The sequence below is a fragment of the Lytechinus variegatus genome, chromosome 14, assembly GCF_018143015.1.
Source record: "Lytechinus variegatus isolate NC3 chromosome 14, Lvar_3.0, whole genome shotgun sequence".
Classification (NCBI taxonomy): domain Eukaryota; kingdom Metazoa; phylum Echinodermata; class Echinoidea; order Temnopleuroida; family Toxopneustidae; genus Lytechinus; species Lytechinus variegatus.
The window spans coordinates 546567-566713 of record NC_054753.1 but is presented as its reverse complement, the minus strand read 5'-3'; the positions used below and the strand labels follow the sequence as shown (position 1 = coordinate 566713).

Sequence of the window (20147 nt, the reverse complement as noted above, 5' to 3'; positions counted from 1 at the left end):
TGAACATGTACATGTAGTCTGCACCATGAATTAATGCCTCCACTGAATGCTCAAAAGGCTCAGAATAAGATACAGTACATGTACATCTACATGTAACAGCAGATCATGTTTTGCGAAATTTATACGTACCGGTAAGCATTGAATATTTTTTAAAAGATGTCATATTCATTGCAAGTACACAAAGGCAATTTAAATGAAAATTCCCAATGTTTCTTTTAATTTTATGTTTGATCATAATTTGATATTTTTCTTAATATTCAAATCAACTTGTTCATTGGGATGACTATAGATGCACCTTTCACTGAGAACATTAGAGTGAGCAACAGACCTATTTGTCCAATAGCCAATTCTCATCATAATTTTAAATGCTATGATTGGCTATTGGACAAATAGCCAATTATCATCATAATTTTAAATGCTATGATTATTTAAGCTTTCCAAAACAAACGGAGAGGTGATGGAAGCATGGAGCGTCATTTAAAATGCAAAATGGAGGTTGTCGGTACTTTGGAACGGTGATAGAGTAATTCCTAATGAAATGTAATGAGCAGTGACTCAGTCAGTGAGAGAGAGAGTGGGTATGCATTATTGATGCACCTGTGTGGTGCGTGCATGGAGCATGGGGAGGAGATGGGATGTAATGCTGCAGAGCATGTGCACCCATCAAATCAAAGAAGTACATGTAGAAGGCTGTTCTCACTACATACATGTACGTTCCTAAAACTAGTTTACTGGAAACTAGTTTAAGGCGTAGTGAGAACGGTCAAAGTGATCTTCCAAACCAGTTTGGAAAACCACCTCGCAATGTAGTTTTCAAGATCGCTTTGCCTCGGTTTTAGCTTTGAGGACACAATCGTTCTTCGAGACGCAATCTTCACACATTTTGAGCGTGTTACTGTTACTCCACACCACAGACCTGTGTGTAGAATGCCTACGCTGCGGTTTCGAATTTCGCGCGAAAAATGTCATCCCACTGAGAAGTGATTTTGAAAATCACTTTCGCATATCAAGTGGGAACGCTAGCAAAGCTATCTTCCAAACTGGTTCCCTGAAGTGGTTTCCAGTATTTAACTAGTGAAAAGGGCCTCTATGAAGTAGGACTAAAACAGGTCTCCTTCCTCTCGTATTTGTAGGACTACCTGTACATGTACATTGTAGGTACCATTACTTGGCTAAAAAGCAAATGGTTCTGACCCTGCATCACTCCTGTCTCGCACATTTTCTTTCCTGACAATTATAATGTCATATCAATACCAAGGAAAGGCGCTTCAGTTCTGAAAACTGTTCTTAAGCTGCAGCGCTAACATAATAATGAACTACAATACTGGTACTCCTTATTTGAAGGGGAATGAAACGTTTGGTACAAGTGGGCTTCTTTGGAAACAGATAAATCAAAGAATTACAGTGTAAGTTCAAGGAAAGTTTGAGAAAATTCCGAAAAACAATGAGAAAGCATTTAATGGAGATCATCCTATTGGCAATGTGACAAAGATGTGTGATGTCACATGTGAACAACTTTCCCTTTGATGGACTATGAAATACCCCAAAATGTCTCTTTTTGCTCTTTCATATGATACAAACTCTTCATCCATAATGTATTCTTTGAAAATCTGTATTACATGCCCTCCAATAGATAGAATATATGATTTACGGATAGATGTGATAAAGGGGGCAGTTTATTAAGTGGAATGTGTGTACATGTACTGTTCACATGTGACATCACACATCTTTGTGGTATTGCCAATTGGAGGATCTACATTACAATAGTGATCTACATGTAAAACTTCAAATGTTCCTAACTTTCTTGTAATACCATTTACTCAATTTTTCTCACTTTCATTGATCTGTTTCTTTGAATTTTCTGTTTTCACACAAGTTATCTAGTTCCAAAGATTTCATTTTCCTTTTATAATGTTGTTTTTTCACATCTGACCGTAAGAATACCCTACAAAAGCTTTTCATTGTTTAGAAAGGTAAACCTTGTACCTGCAGTAGTATCTAGTTGTTAATTCATTCTTAGAAAGATACATGTACATGTAGATACTATGCATGCACACTCTGGCATAATACCCAGTGTTTTTGATCTGGGTAGAATAGAAGAAAAATATCAGTATTTTTTGTCATCTTGATGGTGTAAAGGCTCTGTAAAAAAGACAGTAATGCACATACCTGTACATGAGATCCTATTATTGACAGGTACTATATGTTATGTAGAATAAGCTGAAATTTGCTTGAACTGATAATGTAGATGGCAACACAAGAGTTGATCTACATGTATTCTGAATACATTTCAATTTCATTAAACACAATTTCTTCCATCATCCCTCTGCAAATATTCTTAATTTTAAATGCAAACCGACAATTGGTCATTATGAACTCAATCGTTACTAAACCTAGTGGGTGTTTCATAAAGCTGTTCGTAAGGTTACAAACAATTTCACGCACGACTGGAACATGTTTTTTAGGTTATAACTCAATTACCCAGGGTTATCACATCTAGCACAAGAAAGGATCACCAGTTGTGCGTAAAGTCATTCGTATCTTACAAACAGCTTTATGAAACACCCACCTGGCATTAAATCTTTTAATACAGGCCTTCATGTACTGTAGTACATGAAGGAAAAATGATCACAGCTTATTAAATGTGACAGAAAAAAAAAAAAATTTTAACACTATATTATTCTCTTCTATTTTTCCTGTTTCTCTTGAACATGCAGCTTTCAATGTTTCCAACTGAATGCTTGGACGGAGGACTTCCCCTTTATCGTGTGAATCCCACAATAATTTCCTCTAGAAAAAAAGCTGCCTTAAAATTCCTGACAACAATTGCAAGACCTTACAAAAACAGAGCATGAACTGGAATGGCCTGCATTCTTTTCTTTTGTTGGACACTGACTTGCTTTCTCCAGCTTGAGCTAAAACTTCTTCTGTTCCATTTTTTCTCTTTGGTTTCATATTGCAAGATTAGAAGGCTTGTTCCTTGTAGGCAGAATTTTCAATGAAATGAAACCATTCTGAAAGGTGAAATTCCTCAATATCTTTGCCCTTGGAAACAATCCTGTGTCCCTTTAAAAAATACAAACCCTACATCGATCGTAAGGTTTAAAACAAATTGAAAGTTATATTTGAGAATGAAATGAAGAGAATTGAAACCCTTGGGAAGGTACATGTATGAGACCCCCCTTCTAGGAGTGAGTTCATACACTACCTGTAGCAATTTTAGGAATTGAAAAATTGTTTTTGTTGCACTTTAGAATAACATTTTAGAGGGTATACATGTAAATTACGCAGGAATAAATGTCTTTTATAAGGAATCTCTAAATTTCTGATTTTTTTCTACCACCCACATCAGATGGAAATGTATTCGCTAGTGAAAGTGCCATTGGAATGATGTACCTGTACCAAAACCAATATTTGATTTTCAAATGTTTTTTCAATGATTTTTCCTTTAAAAAAATCAGACCCTAGGAATCGGCGAGAATGCGGCTAGACCACTCTTTATTCTGAAGTCGCAGCAAAAAAATACTTTGTATGTAAAAATTGCATATTTTCACTGTGCAGTGTAGATTTGATTCTTGAGAACTAATAACGGAGAATGAAACCTTTGGAACAAGATACCTTGTGTGAAAACAGAAAATCAAAGAAACAGATCAATGAAAGTTTGAGAAAAATCGGACAAATAATGAGAAAGTTATGAGCATTTGAAAATTGTGATCACTAATGCTATGGAGATCCTCACATTGGCAATGCAAAAAATATGCATGATGTCACTTGTGAACAACTCTCCCCATTACTTTAGTATATACATTTGTATTTCACTTAAACTGCGTATCTATCAGTAGATCATGTGTTCATTCTACAGGAGGGCATGTAATACAGATTTTCAAAGAATGCATCATGGATAAGAGTTTGTATCACCAACAGAAAAAGCAAAAGATATACATTTTGAGGGTATTTTATAGTCCATCAAAGGGAAAGTTGTTCACATGTGACATCACACATCCTTGTCATATTGCTAATGGGAGGATCTCCATAGCATTAGTGATTGCAATATTCAAAGCTCATAACTTTCTCATTATTTATCCAATTTTTCTCAAACTTTCTTTGTTCTTATTCTTTGATTCTTCTGTTTCGACACAAGCCTACTTTTTTTCCAATGGTTCCATTCCCCTTTCAGGATTTTTGAATTTGATTGAACATTAACAGTCTGCATGCAGAGACCCTGATTGAAACTTGGACTAACAAGTGGGTCTCCATGCAAGAATATCACAAATAGTGCTTGCTGATTCAAGAGGGGCTTTCTGTACACAAATCATTGGCAGGGACCTTAGGCTGCATATATATTCAGACCACTTTTAACTATGTGAATGGATGGCACAACAGATTAATAAAGTGCAGCCCTAGAAGTGCCAATGTTAAAAGCTACTATCCACCAGCTGAGTCACACAAGCAAACAAGGCAATTTGCCGCTGAATGGCAGGGCTCAAATGACATGTACTTAGCATAAAATTCTGGGTCAGAATCAATGACAAATACACCATTAGTCACGCAAAGAGGGATTATGAATATAAAGCGTTCAGTTGGGCATGGGTACAATCTTTCAGAAAGATGAAAAATAGTTGAAATTTGGCATTTATAAATATTCAACTTACCACATGTACATTTTTTGGGGGGGGGCTTAACATACATTTAAAAAATATTGGTTGAGGTACAGTAGAGTTGGTTGACATTCGCCTCCTTGAAGAAAGCAACCAAAAAAAAAATTATTCAAATTAGTACTGTATAAAGTACATGATTAAATAAAATTTTTATATGGTTGACGTTTGCCTCAGACTCAAGAAAATTGAGAAAAAAGTGACATTTTGCTATTTTGTGGGTATCCGCTTTTCCAATGGCAGTTCATGCAAACCCTAATAATTGTGCAGCGCCTTTCTCTTCATATTCTACACAAAAAGAACAATTGTATGTAGGGCTACATGTATGTATGGAAGGGTAGTGACAAAACTGACAGATGACAGATGATGAATCATCCATGAAATACTAATCAGTCATCTTTTACAAATTGATAAAGCTCAATATTGCAAGGGGAAAGGCAATTAAAAGTGAATATCAGGGATTTCTATGATCTACAAGTAGACAATCAAAAGCAAAGCACACTCAAATACTAAAATGTCTGCATATATATGCATGTAAAGCGTAAACTACAGTATGTTTAAAAGGGAAAGATAATGAGAGGAAGGAATGAAGATTGAAACAAAACCCACAAATGAAGAGAAGAGGACAAAAAAAATGGGGAATGGGAGAGAGAGAGAAGAGAAAAGTGGAAACGGAAAGTACAGTGCGAAAGATTTAAAAAACATGAGAAAGAAGATTTGGAGAGAGAAAGGGTGAGTTATGAATAACGGCAAACCATGAGATACAGTGTGAGATGCATTAAAAAGATTATTTTTTGAAAGGTAAAAAAAATCAAACAAATGGGATTATATAATAAACACTCTTAAAAACAATTAAACATTATATCAACTATATGAATTTACAGTATCACCTTTCCTTTTTAAATGCCATTTGTTTTTGTATTATGTGATTCAATACAGAAAATTAAGATACAACACATGTTTAATAGATCCAGTTATTCTGTTAACCAATTAAACCAAGAAAGCAACTATTGATTCTTTGAGAAGAAACAAAAAACTTACTTGTTGTTGCACCTGACATAGCGATGATGCAGGCAGCATCCCGCGCCACTTCTCGGCTGTTAAAGGGACGCACCCGGACGGCTACTTTCACTGAAGACATCTTGAGTTTCTTATCTCACATTCATCGATCAGAAAAATAAAAGATGGTCTGAGCACTGTCGGTAAAGCTGAGACCAAAACGACTTATCTTCACAGGTGGCTTATCAAGCGAGTACTTTCAGCTACAAATGGATACTCAATTACTAGTCCCCTGCCTGTTGATTTACTTCAATGGAAGAATACACGTTGCTCGTCTAATTACTCCGTCCTTTAGTTCTTAGCACCATGGTTTCATTTTATGTCACTTCACGGCAAAAAGTAATCTTGTTTCAAATTAATTACTCCTCTTTTCATTCCCTTGGGCGCAAAGCAGGAATGTTTACATCATTTTCTCTCCTGCTTTTGATGAAAAATGTACACAAAAAAACACACACTGGCAGATGTTTTCAAATTAAATTTCTTGTAGTCTATATACACAAGGTGTAGGAAGTTACTCTGGGCAGGCCGATGCCGTCGTCGTCGTTACATTCCAGTATTCTAATCCCTGTTGTCTTTTTGCATCCAAATGTTAGAGTCTGCCTGCCCAGCTCGGCGTGATGCCCTCAAATGAAAATCAGATTCTGAGCCGCCGCCTCCTCACTCCCTCCTCTCTCTCTTTCTCTCTCTCTCTCACTAGCTCTGTACGAAGAGTGACCTGAGAATCCTCTATACCGGTGTGACAGTGTTCGCCCAAATCGCTCCTCGCTATCTCACACTCGAGATCATCCAATTGCATTACACTGGGTAGCCTCCAACCGAACACCCAGAGATGAAAAAGAGGAGAACAACAAAAAAATGGCTGAAGAGCGAGGATGCATACGTCAGCTGTGCAGCTCCGCTGTCCCTTCTACCTCAATGGTTGCTATGGTAACTGCTGGTTTCTCGGAGAATGCATAAATAGAGGAGCGTTTCAGGGAGGCATTTGATGGAGAGTAAGAGTGAGGCAGTGAGTTAAATCAAGCTTCGCCAATCAATCCAACAAGGTTGCTCAGATTCTAACTCCAGCTTTATTCTTTGAGAGTGATATAAATTGGCATGGAGAGACGAGATAGGAGAGTACGTGAGATGGGGGGGGGGTAAAAAGAGGATACGTCAAAAATACCCTCAACAAATCACTCTATTCCGTTTGTTTCCGTCTTCCCAATACAAGCTGGGGTAATCCTCACTCCTCTGGCTACAGAAGCTTATTTCTCTTTACCGCCCAAGGCAGGTTAGCGTTCACACTCTCTAATAGATGATATTCACATGTTGATCTAGGGTGTGTTTACATACCACAGGAACAACGTTCAGGCACGTGATGCTCAAGCCGGCTTGCCTTCTGTGTGGGGAAGAAGAAAAAATAACACCATGTTTTGAATCCAAACAAAAACCAAATTGAGCTTTCAGGATACAGGAAGTGAACGGAGGTGTTTAGGAAACTAGGAAAGTGGACCGGTGCCAGAAGCATCATATCAGTCCAGCAAATGCCCTTTTTATAATGGAATTTAGTTTACCATGCAGAGAAATTGAATTAATTTATGAACCACTTACGATGACTATATAAGCCATACATGTAGATGTACATGTAGTACTGACAGGGTATCAAAATGTACAAGTAGAAAATTATACCACTTGAATGATAAAAAAAAAATCAAAATAAGATTTGGAAACTCCCTCAAGACTGCATACAAACTACAGAATTACTGTTAGTTTTTGTCTTTTTAAAAATAAGTTTCTTTTCTTTTCCCTTTCATCTAGCCTTTGAACCTATTGTAAAGTTTAAGATACATTTCCATGCTATAAACATTAAAATGTATAGCTTGTACATGTACATGTCAAACGGTAGGTAATATGATATATTGACAATTTCTTATAAAATCACCAAATTATACATCTCAATATAGAAATTCTGACAAAAAATACTTAAATTGACAAATTCATTTTAAATTGAATTAATTCCATTCATTTTTATTGATCTTCAAAAATACATTAATCAGTAAAAAATTAGACTATGTACATGTAAGTTCAGTATTAATCAATTTGTGAGAGACATGCGCACCAAAAGAAGAATCCCCCAATGGCCATCCCATTGACTTTGACTTGAAATTACAAGGTTTAAAAAGGGGAAGTTCACCCTGACGAAAAGTTACCAGGATAAAACAAACATTAATAAAGGTTTGAGGAAAATCTGTCATACATTGAAAATAGGACATGTATGAGTAGCTTCCTTCTTTCCATCTTTTTATAACATTTGGTTCATGAGTCCTATACATAGGTGTGACTGTGATATGATTTTTGTTGATCCATGTACATGTACACGAATATAAAAAGTAATTTCAATCTTAAAGTTCAAGTCCACCCCAGAAAATTGTTGATTTGAATAAATAGAGAAAAATCAAACAAACATAACGTTTCATCAAAATTGGATGTAAAATAAGGAAGTTATGACATTTTTAAGTTTCGCTTATTTTTCACAAAACAGTTAAATGCACAACTCAGCGATATGTAAATATGAGAGTCGATGATGTCCATCGCTCACTATTTCTTGTTTTTTATTGTTTGAATAGTACAATATTTCAACTTTTACAAATTTGACAATGAGGACAAACTGGTCTTAACCATAAACTGTTAAAATAATGGTAATTCCACATGTTCAGGGAGGAATGAAACTTCATTTCATATAATAAAATACCAAAAGAAATAGTGAGTGGATGATGTCATCAGTTCCTCATTTGCATACCAACCAGGATGTGCACAAAACTGTTTTGTAAAATTAAGAAAAAATTAAAAATATCTGAACTTTCTTTTTTACATCCGATTTCGATGAAATTTTCAGTGTTTTGCTTGTTGGATTTTTCTCCTTTTTTCAAATCAACTTTTTGTATGGGTGGACTTGTCCTTTAAATAGAAAAATTGATTTTTAACAACACAATATATGGGAAAGTTGCTTGTACAGGGTATGTCACAAATCAAGAAATTAAAAAACTTATAATCTTTGATGGATTTCCCTCAAACTTCTCCAATATTTCAATGATTTTTCTGCTAGTTTTACCTTTCTATCAGGGTGAGCTTCCCCATTAAAAATGTGTATCACTCATGAATTGATTGGAGAATTAGTTTCATTTTTCACAGAACTAAAAGTTAGCAATAACATACACTTCAACCATTTTTTTTTCAATATTTTGACCACAAAACTTCCATGAAAATTTTACAGCATTATCATAGAAACCAAATTTTTGCATTTTTAATAGTTCATATTGGCAATGTATAATTGCTCGATTATTGGATCAGTGTATGCTTTGTTAGAATCAAAGAACCGTTCCATGCCATAATGATATTTTAACAAGGAAAATTTCATTCATTTTGAATTAAATTTCAGGTTTGAGACAAACACAGAAGTTCAGAATTCTGCTAAGGATAGAAAAACATTTGACCCTTCAAGTGTTTGTTTGGTGATATCTCTTGCTATATTCAATAATATGAGAACCTTGCTAACTTTCAAGTTCAGGAGAATGGAACTGCAGTTGCTTATTCTCCCCCATGCAGACAACAGAAAATTCCTGTATAACTCAAGGATCTGAACTACAAATACTCAGTTCAGCTGTGGTCACTCTTAAAGCTTGTGTATAGTTTTGGTAAATCCACCAAAATGCACCTATCACTATTCCAATTCATTGCTAGCTAATATGAATGGATATGCCCTATAACAGTTATGATGTGGAGGATATGAAATGAAAATGTGTTTTACAGGATAAATTTTGCGATTTTACATGGAAATTTAACTTGATCGGGTCACCCGATCAAATTAAAATATCTGTGTGTTTTTGTCTTTCAATCAAATCCTATTCCAAATCATGGAATGGGCTGAAACTTTCAAGATATGTTCTTTGTCTGTAACTTTTGGATATCTAATCACTAAATTGATAAGATAAGTGCTTGAATGCCCATTTTTTTTTATTTAAAACAAGCATCGCCGAGAGAGGGCGCTATATATCCAAGATTTGAATATTTGAAATTTTCTCAGAGAAGTGCAGTTGGAAAAATATCTAACGGTCTCTACGCTTCAGTAAGACTGCCATATTAGATGATATTCGATTATCAATCACATTATTGACCCTTTACCAAAGCTATACACAGGCTTTAAAGAAAAATAATAATAATAATACAGAGTATTTCTAAAGCGCCAAATCCACATTGATTATGTGCTCAAGGTGCTGAAATATACTTGGTATATCATTATTACCCGGGCTGTAGCTGAGATGCCATATTAATAGGCGCTAAAGCATTCAAGGAATAAATCCTACCAGGTACCCATTCACCTCACCTGGGTCGAGTGCAGCACAATGTGGATTAATTTCTTGCCGAAGGAAATTACGCCATGGCTGGGATTCGAACCCACGACCCTCTGTTTCAAAGTCAGAAGACTAATCCACTGGGCCACAACGCTCCAAAAATAATGGATTTAAAATAATTCAGATGAGCTACTGTGTAGTGATCAGATGAATGCTGGCTATTTTCCTTTTATAGTTTTATTAAAATTCAAAGCTAAAAGATTTGAATTCAATTCAAAACTGAGACTTGGAAATAATTCTTTTGACATTTAGAAACCGAGTCAAATGCAATACAATCATTCTCAGCAAAATATATAACATATTTCAATACTATCATTTTTGTACAATAGCAAAAGTATTTTTTGCAATACAAAACTGAGTAAAATACTACAGGTACATGTATAGAAGTCGCATCAACATTATTAGACTGTCATGAAATAATGAACAATAATACTACATTTAATGTAAATAATCAACAGTACAAATAAAAAATGATGATAACACTGAAACTAGAGAGTGCATTTTTGTTTTATTCGTCTGAACAGGTACTGATATCTCACAAAGTGCCATGGTGATAGAGCGAATGAAAGGAGGCTTTGGTATTCTGTCTGGGTTTTAACTGTAAATCAACTAAATTAAGCCACATGGCTGAACATGGGATCGTGATGCACTTTATAATATTGGATTCATTATTGCAGTCATTTGGAAGAGTTTGAAGTACATGGATGTTATAAATACATGTACTCCCCTCAGCCAATCCCCCACCCCTCCCCTCCTCACTTTCTGTCTCTTCATCTGGAGCCCTCTCTTTCTCTGTCTGCTTCTCTTTCAATTCTTATCCTACATGTAGATCTTTGCATCCAAAAAGAGTTTTAATGACAAGTCTGTACCCTTTTCTCTCTCCCCCCCTCTCTCTCTCACGCACACACACTCACATTAATCCCCCTCCTACATGTATTTCTCTCTTTCTAGATATCTACATGTAAATGCATGCATGTACAACTAGAATGCGACATAAAAATACAATGTAGAAAATGTCTCCATTGATATTATGTAGATATTTCCTTCCATTTTCATTAAACACATTTATTTTTTTCAACATTTCAAGATTTATAGTATCTATTCTACAATATTTACAATATGCTGTATGACAGCTAGGCAAGGCAGAGGATCGGAGACAACATGATAACCTCTTAATCTGAGACGGACCTCCCACAATGCATCAGTACTTCAGAGCTGCGTCCAATCTCCATCTACAGTACATGTAATACATGTACACCATAAGACGATGAGATGCTGAATGTAGAGCAGTGAATGCAGCATCATACTGCATAGTATGCCAACACTTATTCGCCATATGGTGGGGTTTCTCTGCCCAGTATAATACACAATTTTGCAGACACGCTGGACTCTATTGGGCATTTCTGTGGATCATTTCTTAATTGATTACAACAATAGGCCTGATAATCAACTCAAATTGATTTACAATTCAAAGTTGTCTCGTTAATGATACTTGTCCTAATGGGCTTTGGATGGTGCGGTCAGGGGGGGGTCCAAGAGATGAGTCGATATCTGCAGTAGATCTATGGAGAATCATATACTGTGTCTACATCATGCAGTAGTCTACTGCTGCTCAGACCCCTTCACTGTTTACCAATCGAGCATCCCTTCCATGAGTTAATTTTACTGGTAAGATTATTCATTTAGGAAGTACTCATAATATTTTTGGAATTGCTTTATAAAAATCATTCAATGCTCAGCAAGTTCTTGGCACAGGTCAAACTCTAAATGATATTAAAATACAAAAAGTACATTTATCTACAAATATTTTACAATCTGTTTTTATTCAAAGTCATTCTTTCATCTTTTGACTTCTTGTAATATCATTATCATCATTTATTTATTTGCCTTAGATAAATTTATCTGGACTATAAAGTGGTTTCATGACACTTGCCCAGGCTGCAATTGCTCCGCTCTTGATTCCTCTCGCGAATCAAATGACCTTCAAAACTGGGTTTAACAGAATAACACTAAAATGTACCCTACCCTAAACATACATGCACATAAAGCCCTATTGCAACCCTAACCCTGTTGTTTGCAAAATATTTCATTTACTTTAATGTGTAATATGGAATATCAAACCCACTTTTGCTCATTTTATGCTTGGTTTGGAAAAAAAATCGCAACAACCGAGAGAATTGTTGCTTTTAAACGTAATTTGATGAACGTGCATCAAAGAAAATGGAAGATTTTTTATGCAAAATGAACCATTTACATGTATTTGAATTCGTTGGAAATGAACATGTATGCTATTTGTTCAATTATGATGAATCTGTGCATGTGATACTTATGTATGGAATGAGTTGAGAAATAAAAAAAATCTAATCCTAACCCTACAGACGATATCAAGCCCAGAGCATTTGTCACAGGAGTAAATGTCGTGTCACCATGAAAGTACAAACAATTGGGAGTGTTTGATTTTACCACATGTAACTGCTGTTACAAGCTACCAAAATCCTCCTATCTGATTGGCTCAGAGAAAATTTGTCAATGAAAATCATTATTTGTGAAACACTCCCCATTATTACAATATGTACATGTAGTACATGTAGTATAAAGGATGTGGGTCAGGGTTTCATGTTTCCTGTTGCCTACTCCAATAAATGCATGTAACCCCTCTGCCATTCTAAAAACTGTGTTGTACTACATGTATGTACATGTATGACATCCGTTCATTCATATGTTGATAAAAGTAAGCCTAAATATAGTTTGATATGAAATACTGAATTACTTAAAAAATCTTGAAGATCAAATATAAAATCTTTGGTTTCATAAGTTTGTATACTGATAGCAGAATATGGAAAAAGTTTGAGGACCTATTAAAAATTATGACATGAAATTCATACTCAATGATCAGTGACATTTTAATTGTAGCAGGTCTCTCTTGATCATATATGACTAGTCATTTTATTTTAAATCATCAAAATCACACTTTTTGGCAGTTCTATTTTATTCACTTTTAAACAAAACTGACAAAGAGTAAAATAATGTAAACAGACAGGAAAATTACAATTATGGGCATTACGATAATAACTAGCATTTAGTATGCTCTCCATAGTTAACTATATCACAGCGTTTTACAAACTAATAATAATTTTTAAGCTCTTGGTGAATTTCCTCAATCAAGTACTTGTAATGGTTACTGTTGATCAAAAACTCTAGCAATTCAGGGTGTGTTTATGCTTCCATTGCGAGGACAGAATCAGCAATTTCAAACGTCGATTCAAAACGCCGATCGTAAACGTGGTTCTGGGAGTGCTGTTTATGCTTCACTTTTCAGAGCAAATCATGATCTCCAGCTGGCTTCGCATCGTAAAGCGAGGTCAAATTGGGCGCGCCTTTTTTGGAATGTTTTTTTTTTCCGATTGTTGTTATTACGTAGAGATAACATGGAGCAATACGACTGTATTTGCCCGCGGATTTTCATCTCACCGGAAGAACGTACCAAATGACGTCATTTAAACACGTTTACGATCGTGGTTCTGTTTATGCTTCCCCAGAAAGCCTGATTCTGGTCAAACGACGTTTACAAACGCACCTTTTTGTGAGTTTACGATCGGCGTTTTGAAACAGCGTTTAAATGAAAGTAAGCATGGACGCAACCGTGTTTTGGATTAATCACGTTTGGAAACGCTGATTCTGGCCTGAAAAGTGGAAGCATAAACACGGCCTTAGACTACACTGTACACTTTATAATTAGACTAAATGGAGTGGAGACTGGAGACCAAATATTTTCACAAAAATAGACCGAATAGGTTTATGGACTTGATGGCCCGAATTCACAAAGGTGGTTTTAAAACCATCGGTTGGACCAATGGTTTATTCAGATTTCCTTTATAAATTATGCTTACCGCGTATGTGACCTTCCACCACAAAACCACCAATAAGTTGCCACGTACGATTCTCTGTCAATAGCCAAAATTGTAATTTACATGTATTCTCCAAAATGCAAAAAAGAAAAAAAGAAAATCCGAAAGAGCAATTCTTCTTCTTCATACTATGAATATTTGAAGTTGAATAAAAAGAAAAGTTATACAAGAGTTTCTTGGACACACTACTTTTTCAGACTGCTTGGAAGCTTCACTGAGATTACACAGTATGCACATCTCATGCTTGAATGAACCCCAAACTTCAAACCTTGTTTTCTTGTCATTTTTTTATGCTCTTGCTGCATTTCTACTGCATTCAATCAACTACTTGTAATGGTTATTGTTGGTCAATTTTAACATATTTTATATTATTATAAAGCTTAGGAAATGAATTTTCAAGCTCAATAAAACTCTCAATATTCATTTTGGTTGACTTATTGTTGGTTTTGGTGGCAGGTCACGTACTAAAAAATGTCCGATGCTGATGCAAACTTTTGTCACTGTGCGCAAAATTGGCACCTGTTACCGTGGTTATCCATACTATTTTATCACTGAGTCCACTGTTTTGATTGAGTTCCCTCTGCAAGCAGTGGACTCATGAATGAAATAGCGTGTTTAACCATGGCAATGGGTATCAATTCGTTGCACTGTGACAAAAGCGCGCATCAGCATTGAACACTTTTAATATACGCAGTAAGCATGATTTATACAGGAAATCTGCATAAAACATGGGTTCAACCAAAAGTTTTTAAAACCATATTTGTGAATTCAGGCCAATGTGTATAGAAGTGTACATTTACATCAATTGATGAATGGAACCTTTGGTAAGAGTTAGCATGTACATAAAAACAGAAGGAAAAAATCACAAAGAATAAGATCATCTGATCAATGATACTAGTTTGAAAACAATTGGACAAACAATATTGTTTGTGAGCATTTGAATGATGAAATCATTAATGCTATGGAGATCCTCCATAATTTGGCGATGTAACCAAGATCTGTGATGTCACATTCTCCCTTTGTACACTGCAAATATATGCCCTCCCTTGAAAAAAAAACCCTGATTCATGGGTAAAGTCAATACACTGTACATAAAATTAAAGTGACAATCCACATGAAAGTTGCACAACTGTGACATAACACATGTTGGTTGTATGGCCAACAGCAGGATGTACACATTACAAGTGACGGCAACAATCAAATGCTCATAATTCTTCAATCCTTTCAAAAATATTGATTTGTTTCTTTGATTTTTCTTCTATTCAAAAAGCTAAACTTTCCCAGGTTTCATTTCCAATAGAGGGCTGGTTTGGGCATCTTTCAGGCTTCTTTTGTTACAACATGTAATCCTACAGGATTACAATCACAGGGCAGGGTAAGCCATGATGTTTCCTGTTCAGCAATAGGTGGTTTTAAACCGCCTCGATCATAAGAATCCCTGTTAAATTACGAGAACTTTTTCGGCTAGAAAATATCCATTAATCATTCCTGCATTCACACCGCCCCGAAACATACCCTTCAGGATAAGTTCCTGAAGTTACGAGCATGTGCAGTATGGTCTGATAAGCAGACAAGGCGTGAGATTCAAAATCACCAGCTCAGCAGCCACCCACGGCGCCCATGCCAAACTACACGCTCGGCTGAAAGTTCCCGTAAATTGCTTTCACATTGCCAAAATACCTGCGACCTTGGAAAAATCTCCGCGAAAGTTCTCGTAATTTTGACAAGTACCTACTATTTTGTGGGTATTTTCTTTCAGGGAGATTACCGTACGCATAATTTGCTTTCACACTGCCAATATTTCCTGGTATTTTCTGATCGGGGTAAATTTCCCGATCAGAAAATGTCTGGTACTGACGAACTTCAAGGCGGTCTGAAAGCACCTAATGTATCCATGAAACTTGTAACTGTCTGTATATCCTGCTGATTCACCAGTGAAATGAATGATACTTCAATCAAACTGTGTGGAATTTAATACCAAGTATGTATGACATTTCTTTATCATACATGTACACAAATATGTACAGTATAATCCTTTCACATGTATACTGAAGAAAATTATACAAGTTTCAAGTGCATGTGTCAGAGATCAAGAAAAAAAATAGGGTAAAATTCCAATGAACAATCTGGTAAAAAAAATAGAAATACATAAAAATTGATTAATGCTCATCATAAATTTATGGAGGGGTGGAAAAGCCCTTTAATACTGATAACCAGGTAGGTGTATATTTTATAGGGAGTAAAGACACTTAATATTAATGTGATTCAGAGAAAAATATATTAACATCATAATTTGCAATTAGTCAATTTTAACAAGCAACTCAGTGAGTACAATGGTGCATGTTACAAAAAATAAACAGCCAAGACATTGCCTGTCAATTTCCAACAAAGAGCCAATTTAAGGATTTATTTCTATTAAATTGACACCCTGTACAATCAATTGCAAATTTCTTGCAATACATGTACCACAGGTTAGTCTATATTATGGCAAAAAAAAATAATAGATCTTCAATATCAAATATAGAGTGTGCATTCAAACAAAAATAATAACAATAGAGCAGTCTTATTGAACAATACTTTGTAAAGCTTAGATCCAGGAACAAGTGATAGAATATATTCTCCATGCCTTAATGCATATCAAACAATTTGTAGAGAGAATAAGGATCTTTTCACACGTGAATCTTAAATCACTGTATTGATTGCAATTCGTCTTTAGAATCATAGGACCTTTCACACGCTCACTCAAAAACTGTGGTTTGAATTCAAAGTCTCGGCTAATGCCTCGTTGAATGAAACATTTTCATCTTTCATCGAATGTAAATTTATATTCTTTCCATTGCACAAATATTTACATTCATTATTTGTTTTATATAATTGATATAAGTTAGGAAGTTTTTTTTTATATAAAAAAGGAATAGATAAAATTAATAATTGGTAGGCCTCTTTCAAGCAACGCTTTTTCTCTGATAATTGCTAGTCAGCCCACAGTGGAATCCCCCATCAGCCATGTGCTTAATTTCAATTCATTTGTGACATACATTGATTCATAAATATATATCTGAGTCGAGTGTGCACAGACATGGGGAAGCGCTAGTGTACTGTGCAATGTAAAAATAAAAAATGCACGGTAATGTGCAATGGAAAATTAAGAAATGCATGTAGTAAAGAATGGACCAAATATTGAACACCTTTCTTGTCTCGTCTTTCCATTAATGCCCACAATCATTATATTGATTATTATGGCATGTGAACGTCAATATTGACTTGACCTGAATTTTGCCGGGACCGGCAGGTGCAATACACCGGGTGAACACCCTACTCTTTGACGATTAGTGTAATGGTTTTAACGTGCACCTCTCCTATACACGGGACTAACATTTGCGTCCTTTCCGATGGAGGTAGTGTTTTCCAACTGTATCCACACCTGCACTGAATACAGTGGTGAGGCACGCTAACACACAACGCTATAGCATCAGATTTTTTGTTAGGCGCGTTTTGGCATGAGCGGGACTCGAACCCCTAACGTTGAGATCTACGATCTTATCCGCTGCCTCCCTTTCAACCAATTAGATGCCAAAAATCTTTGAGTTTTAAATTAATGAGTGTAGATTCTACAGTGATGTACATTTCTTCTGTGTATTTTTTGGCACATCATGCACATAAACACAATCTATTTTGCTATTTTTCAGAAGTTATCACGGTTATAGGGAATTTTTGTAACTTTTAAGAATTTTCAATTATGATTGAGGACTTGAAGATTATTTTGATGTGTTTTTATGTCAAATTAAGAGCTTTCTCAATTTTGTGCTATCATAGAAATAGAATTGGCCAGACATAATTTAATAAATTATGAGCAAATTCCAATTTCCTCATTAAAAAAATCACTTGTCTTTACCATCTTGATCTACTTCAAAAAAATCAACATCTTATTTTGTTTTCAAGTATCATTCACACACAAAACAAACTGGGTTTCGACCAGTCCTCACAGAAAACAACGGACGAGGTCACAATGGGGTATATTAGACATGGTCATAGCCATTCATCTCAAGCCACGGTTCACGGCCGACAGCCCGGGAAGGTTGCGGGCGATTGGCTCATCGGCTCACGCGACATGCCCTGTACAACACGAAGCAGACATAAACACATCACAAACATATGGTTTTATAAATAAAATCTACAACAAATAAGATAGTTAATTAAGAGATATAAATGAATCCATAAATATACTACTGACCTATCACTTTGGTTGGTTTTCCTTGAGGATGAATAGCGTTTTTGTGCCTTTTCTCCTAACAATTGAACCTGACTTCGCCCCGAATGAGACGTCAGAAATCAATCAATAATGTAACAATTTGACAAAAAGATGGCGCTCGACTACTTCAGAAGATGGAGCTTTGATCAGAGGCATGATGCAGGGTATTTCCATGTAGAACAGCCGCCCAAATTGATTGATTGGGTCTGATAAACGATAGGGAAGATTCATGATATCAAATCCTTTCCAACCACTTTCTCTCCTAAAGATAACAGGTTCAACTTACAGTCACATATGAAATATAATGATGAAAAGAAATACAAAGCATATAATATATTGATAGATGTTTGGAAAAATATATTTTAGGATGACAGCATCTTTAAGAATTTAAGGAGTCGTTTAATTCGATCAAGCAATGAAAAATCAACATTTTTATTTCTATCTCGAGATTTTGGCACACAGTGCATGAAATAAAAAGATTATAAAAATACCTTCTGGGGACATACTGCATCATGATGGTAACTGAAAGGTTGGACTGGACTGATCTCCAACGTCGAGTAAAAATTTATACATTGGCCATTTAAATAAACGCTTTTGATATATCATATATACGACCCTTTTTTCCTTTGGACAGTGAACTGATCGGTCTGATTCCATATTATTTAGATGTTTAAAAAAATGTTTGAAATTATACTTTTACAATAAAGCGTCTACTCCCTCTTAATCAGGAGCTTTAAGCGTGCTCAGATGCGGCATAAACCTTCATTTAGTCTAGCTAATGTATTTCGATTTTTTTTTCACAAGTTGAAGATGGTTGATTAAATCGTTTAATTTAAAGCTTTCTGCAAACACCTAAATGATAACACTGAGTTTATGTAGTACGGAACATGTTATTTGATTTGGTGTATTCAAAGAAATTAAATACAATATAGGCCTAAATAACGAAGTTAAAATGCAAAGATTATTAGGCCTATCCAACCGGACCCCAAAATTATGAAATCGCTTTATACGTTTCCACCCCCTCCCTCTCTTCCTCTCCAGCTCTCTCATCTTCCCCCAACTCTCTCCGCATTCCCTTCGTTCTCCCCGCCCATTCTCCCTCTCTGTGTTTTTCTCTCCCTCTCTCTCCCCCTTTCTCCGTTACTCTCTCCAACAATGAATACTAATTGCTATTACAGACATTTATCAGATAGACAAGGATGGCATAATATATATGTCTCAACTTCATAAGGGAAATAGCATCATATATACAAGGAATGGTAAACGAGTATTTCAATTAAAAGGCTTTTAATTCGATCATCTCTATACACACATGAACAGGACTTGAGAGGGTAGATTTCATTGTAGAGCTTCATAAGAAATTACGTTTTAAATCTAAAAGAATAACAAACAATAAAAAAGCAAGGTATAATCCCCATGTTTGAATTGAACTAAATTGATGTTCAACAGCCGCACTGTCTGAACTTGACAAATGAAAAGAACCCATCTATTAATATCGAATAATCCATCACCCAAATCGCTGCTATTATGAACACCATGAAAGAAAACAAAGTACAAATCTCAACTGAATAGAAAAAATAATTTAGTATGAACAAGAATTGTAAGAAAATAATACGAAAACAGGCCAAAACGAAGCTTATGAAAGGAGGGGCTGAATCCCTTAATTGTTATTTAGTTATTCATTTATTTATTTATTTTATTCATTCACCTATATTCATTTATTATTTTGTAGTTTTATTTAATACACATGGTAGCATTTTAAGTTACAGAACTGCTTACCACCACGGCCATGTTTGTATAACATACACTGTAAAAACGCTGTTTAAAATTTTAAGCACGTTGTTTAAGCCTGTCACTCTAACAACTACTGTTTAAACTTTTT

General features: G+C 35.4%; 1 protein-coding gene across 10 annotated transcripts in view; it reads right to left on the bottom strand.

Moving 5' to 3' along the window:
* LOC121428166 (kinesin-like protein KIF1A) overlaps positions 1 to 18358 on the bottom strand; it is a 161516-nt gene extending 143158 nt beyond the window's left edge. For all 10 annotated transcript variants that reach the window (XM_041624762.1, XM_041624763.1, XM_041624766.1 and 7 more), the window contains exons 1-2: positions 18248 to 18358; positions 5697 to 7092 (exon numbers count right to left, since the gene is read on the bottom strand). In XM_041624762.1, the coding sequence (XP_041480696.1) occupies positions 5697 to 5796 (100 nt within the window). In that variant the 5' untranslated portion in view covers positions 5797 to 7092; positions 18248 to 18358. The remainder of the gene's footprint in view (positions 1 to 5696; positions 7093 to 18247) is intronic.
* Between the last annotated feature and the right edge of the window lie 1789 nt (positions 18359 to 20147).